At 53.8% G+C, this 5,231-nt stretch overlaps 1 protein-coding gene across 1 annotated transcript in view; it reads right to left on the bottom strand.

The window, feature by feature from the left end:
* PIK3R6 (phosphoinositide-3-kinase regulatory subunit 6) overlaps positions 1–4,515 on the bottom strand; it is a 20,134-nt gene extending 15,619 nt beyond the window's left edge. The window contains exons 1-4 of the mRNA XM_018073369.2: positions 4,434–4,515; positions 3,113–3,204; positions 1,019–1,087; positions 451–583 (exon numbers count right to left, since the gene is read on the bottom strand). Coding sequence (XP_017928858.1) covers positions 451–583; positions 1,019–1,087; positions 3,113–3,202 — 292 coding nt within the window. The 5' untranslated portion in view covers positions 3,203–3,204; positions 4,434–4,515. The remainder of the gene's footprint in view (positions 1–450; positions 584–1,018; positions 1,088–3,112; positions 3,205–4,433) is intronic.
* Positions 4,516–5,231: the final 716 nt, after the last annotated feature.

Here is a 5,231-nt window from a genome sequence, read left to right as displayed (position 1 = left end):
TATCTATATCTATATCTATATCTATATCTATATCTATATCTATATCTACATCTATATCTATATCTATATCTATATATCTATCTATCTATCTATAGTTTTATATATATAGCTAGCCTTAGATGGGCTGGCCTGGACTCTGGTGTGTCTGCACTGATGGCAGGATGACCCCAAAGTTTTCTGCTAGTAACTGAGGCTCAGCAGCCTGAGGTCAGGAGAGGGGAACCCTCCCACCCAAATGCATGCCCAGGACCCCCAAGCATTTGGCCATCTCCCTGCCATGGCTCACTGCACTGGGCAAAGCCCAGCTCAGGCATGGAAATCCCCCAGAGTCCCCATGAGCTGGTTTTGGATGGGGTAGAGTTGATTTTCTTCATGACACCCTAGTCCTGTTGCCTCGAGGGCCCAGCCATGCCCAGTGCCATGCAGGGACAGAGCAGGGCACCATCATACCTGGTGCTGTCCTCTCCACCTTCAGCCTGGTGGCATAGTCCAGCCCAATGGTGCAGAAAGGCTTGGGCAGGGTCAGCAGCTTCTTGCAGAAGTCGTAGACTCTGCCACAGAGCTCCTCAGAGATGCAGGGAGCCTGGAGAGAGATAAGGAGATGCCACGGGCAGGGATCCCTAATGCTGCTCTCCCCACAGACCCCAGAACTACACCAAATTCTATATGGATTTAAATGCAAAATGAAGCAGAATGTTTGGAAACCTCCAGCAGTGACCACTGAAGGATGTGGGTGCTTTTTTTACCAGGCTGTGGCTTCTGCACCACCAGGCACCTAAACACCTCCAGCCAAGTAGGTCAGCTGGAAGGACCTGTCACTCCTGTGCCTGTCACAGGTGACAGAGTCTCAGCCACCAAACAGCACCCTGGGAAATACCCAACTGAGTCCACCCATGGCAGTCCCAGGGCTTTGCTGGGCAGGGCTATTCCAGCACAGGTCCTGAGTGACTTCAAGTGGCCCCTCCTGTGGCTTCTGATTTCCCTGGCTCTTGCCCCAGCAAGGCCCACGGTAGGTTACCTTGATCAAGGTGTACATCAGGGTGTGCAGCAAGGGGATGATGTAATGCCTGAAGTCACCCCGCTCTGCCTGTGGGAGCAGAAGGAACAGTCGGTGCCCGCAGGATCCCGGGCTGGGCACCAGCACTGGGAATGAGCCCCCAGAGCCCCCAGGGTGTGCTGGGTTCTGTCTCTCAGCAGCTCAGATGCCCAAGGTATTCATCCTGGCTTAGGGGATATGATCCCTGGCTCAAGGTGGGCTTTGGGATCCCCTCACAGGCTTTTAGGGTGGGCAGGATGTCTCTGGAGGGTGCATGGACCACACAGCCATGGTGGGAGAGGGAGAGCAAAGGTTTCTAACAGACCTCCTCCTTTCTGTTGCAGAAGCTCATATGGAAAACCAAAACCTCTGGGAAAAGTCTGTCTTACATTTGGTGGGTGTGGGACCAGAGTGAACAGGGAGGAGAGCTGTTCTTGCATCCCCATCCTGGCCCATGGGAAACCAGATGGATGCTCCAGCTGACACAGCTCCAGCCCCTCCCTGCAGCCTGGTCTGGCTCTAACAACAGCTCCAGCAACAGGAATGCCCAGGGATAAACGTGGGAAAGGTATTTCCACTCCAAAGATATTTCTAGCACCTTTCTTCAGGGCTGATGGATCTGAGTTAAATGGAACTGATGGCAGCAAAGCTTTAGAAATGATCAATGAAATGAATAACACTGAATTGCTGAGCCCAGCTGATATTTGCCCCGGAGAAACTCAAGCATGAAATTGCTAAATTATCCTCTCTGGTTGGTACTGGTGGCTCAGAGCTGCTGCAGAGCCAGAGGAGTGATAAAATAATAAAACCCAAACGAGTGACACAGATTTCCAGGAAGAGCTTCAGGGAGATGAAGGGAATTACAAACCAGGAGCACTGACACCCCTTCTGGGCAAGGAAAGATAAGAGCTGCAGAGTGATGGTAGGTATGAGGAGGACTGACATGGCTTTAGCAGAGGAAAGCAGCCCTCAAGTCCCTGGGGGAAATCCCTGTATCCACAGCCAAGGGGGATGTGGGTGTTCCTGTCTATCTGGATTTGCAAAAACTGCTGGATAAAATCCCTTCCCAAGGCACTGAAGGATGCTGAACTGCCATAGCATGAGACAGACAGCCTGCAAGTAGCCTCAGAGCTGCTACAAGGCAGAAATCTGGGCTTGGGAATAACTGCTGGATGTGTGCACAGGGATCTGCACTGAGCTGGCGTGGCCCATGTGTGTGGCACGTGTTGAGGGAAGGAGGTGGCAGCCTTGGCAGGGCTGCTCCATCCTCCCAGATCAGATGAGAAATTAGTAGAAATGCAGAGAAAACAGTGCAGGGAGGTTTGTGCACACAGGATGAGGGGTGTGGGCTCATCAGTGGGGTGAGGAGGAGGAAGAGGAGGAGGAGGAGGAGGAGGAGGAGGAGGAGAACAGGGGCTGATCCTCCCTGCACCCAAATAAGGGTACTGGGTAAAATGAGGCAGGCTCATAAGAGAGAAAAAATGCTTCTTCTACACATGACACCTCAGCAAACCACAAACCAGGTCATGCCAGGATGCTGAGGGTGCTAAAGGCTTATACAAGACCAGAAAATGACAAAGTAAATCAATGAAACCAAAAAGCCATCCCAGGTTTCCACCTGTGCTCCCGGGACAGGACGCTGGGCAAGGTGTTTCATCACAATGGCTGATGTGGAGGAGTATTTTCCACTCTACCTCTGACCACAGCTGGTGGGGTGGGATGAGGGAGATTTGGGGTGGTTGGAGGTGTTTGTCACTATTTGCAGACTGTGAAGGCTTGGCTGCTGTGACATTGAGGAGCCTGGGGAGGTTCCTGGCTCTGCCCACGGCTCATCGTCACTTTTGGGACAAACCCTGGCCCCTGCAGACATCAGCTGGGGACAAGCTACAGCTCTGCCCTGGTGTCCCACAGGGTTTTCCACTCTGTGCTAAGCCACAGTCCCCAGCCAGGCTCCAGGCCCCTGAAAACTCCTGTTTGAGATGGAGTTGAGTCCCCATCCCTCTGCCCACCCAGCAGGGCACGTGCCACAGAGGGGCCAAGCCTGGCACTAAGGGACATCTCTGAGGTGGCACTTACCCTTTCCAGCTCCTTCACCAGGATCCTGACCAGGACAGAGCTGTTACTGGGATTCTGGTCGATTTTTTTATGCAGGGTCCATCGCAGCATCCCTGAGAAGTGAAAGCCAGGAAAGGTCAGGTTGCCAAGCAGAGCAGTGAGGGATCAGGGTGTTCCACAGAGGAACCAGGAGATCTGGGCGCTGTTGGTGCAAAAAACACCCACTGGGATGCTGTACTGATATCTCTGTCAGAGCTAAACCAGATTTGTCTTCCCTCTGCTTCAATCATTGTCCCTCTGCAAGGGACAAGCCAGGCTGCTGCCCTGATTCTGGATGCAGCATTGAAGTGTTGTGTCTCTAGTACTGGCAAACCTTTGGAAAAAGGTCCCCAGGACTGTGGGGGCTGGAGAACAGCAAGGCAGGGCAATGGACATGAAGTTTGTTTCCTGTTGCCTCTGTTGCTCTGTGCATCACTGCCTGTTTTCACAGCCTGCCCCAAGGAATTTGGGTTCCTGCTGGTCCCCAGCACACAGCACCTGAACACTGCCTGCCAACAGCACTCAGAGCAAGGACCACAAAGCACCTCAGTCCTGAGGATGTCAAGGTTCATTCCAGATGAAATTTGACTTAATTAACTGTAAAATATTCCGCATGCTTGAAGAAAAATCAATTTTTCAAAATTAATTAGGTTTCCAAAGGCTGTGACAGTCCAGTGGCTGGCTCAGGTAGAGTGTCATTCTCCAAATCCGTCACACAGAGAAATCAAGTGACTCTTCAGTGCTGAGCAGTGCGTGGCAAAACAGTATCCCCATGGAGAGAGGCAGAGAGACTCCAGCTCAGGGGTGCTGAGTGAGTTGAACAGGGGTGTGCCAGGAGTCACTGTCAGATCTGGGAGCTCTGCATTTATGTCCCAGCTTAATGCTGGACCCCCTGGGTGAGTGGGAAGGATGTAAAAGCCATGCAGAGGATGATGAAAAGGGCTGGGGCTGGTGCATGGCAGTCACAGAACAACAGTATCAGAGGATATTCCGAGTTGGAAAGGACCCACAAGGGTCACTGAGTCCAACTTTTAAGTGAATGGCCCGTGAGGGGATCAAACCCACAACCTTGGTGATTTAGCACCATGCTCTGAGCAGCTCAGCTGATCTCAGGACCACCAGGAGCAGAGATTTGGCACCTCCAAGAGCAGCTTAGGGAGGGCAGAGCAGCGCTGGGGGGGGAAGCCACCGTGTCCCCCCACCCTGGCACTGCCTGGCAGAGGGGAGCAGGGGGTGTTTGGGCCAAGCAAGCCCCAGCAAGGCGGGCACTGGCCCCGGGGGCGGTGCCAGGGCTGTGTCTCACCTCGGTCACACTGGCAGGCGGGGTGGTGCCCGTCCAGCTCTCGCAGCAGGGTCCGGACCCGGCGCAGGATGTCCGACTCCACCTCTGCGGGGACAAAGAGGACGTGAGCAGCCAGGCCAGCACCCCTGGGGGACTGGGACAGCCCCTGGGGAGGAGACACTGGTTGGGGTGAGCACAGGGACTGCACCCTCCCCACAGCACAGCCCTCAGGGTTTCAATCCTGAGTGAACCTCTATGGAAACAGAGCAGAGCTGCTGGAGCCGGGTGGGAATGCCAGCCCATGGACTGGTGGTCCCTGGAGCCATACTGGAGAGCAGAGTGCTCCTGCAGGGACGTGGTGGTAGAGAGGCTTTGCAGAGGAATGCTCATACATGAGCTCTGCAGAGCCTTCCTCTCCCCCTGTTCGATAAAAAAATCACACCTTAAATATAGAACTAACAAAATTAAACCACAACTTGGCACCAGGAACGAGCAGAAACACCTCTGCATTTTGGCACTGCACGGATTCAGCCTCAACCTCACACCCCTTGCAAGGAGCACTCTTACAAGGTCTGCTGCCCACACCAGCAGCTCACCCCTCATGGGAAACACATGCAGAGCCACCAGGATGGCATGTCCCCTCCTGCCTTCACCTGTGACCCCTCACAGCCTCTCCCTGACGTGCAACCACCCACCCCTGGGCCTGGAGTACCTTCTGCTTCCCCAGGGAGGGACTCTGGGTCAGTGTTTCTGCCTGGTAACCACCACATGCACGTTGTACTCGTCAAAACCAAACTGCATCCTGCTCTTGGCCAGAAA

This window comes from Manacus vitellinus, unplaced genomic scaffold (genome assembly GCF_001715985.3).
Source record: "Manacus vitellinus isolate BGI_N305 unplaced genomic scaffold, ASM171598v3 scaffold_24_pilon, whole genome shotgun sequence".
Classification (NCBI taxonomy): Eukaryota; Metazoa; Chordata; class Aves; order Passeriformes; family Pipridae; genus Manacus; species Manacus vitellinus.
This window is presented reverse-complemented; position numbering and strand designations above follow the sequence as displayed.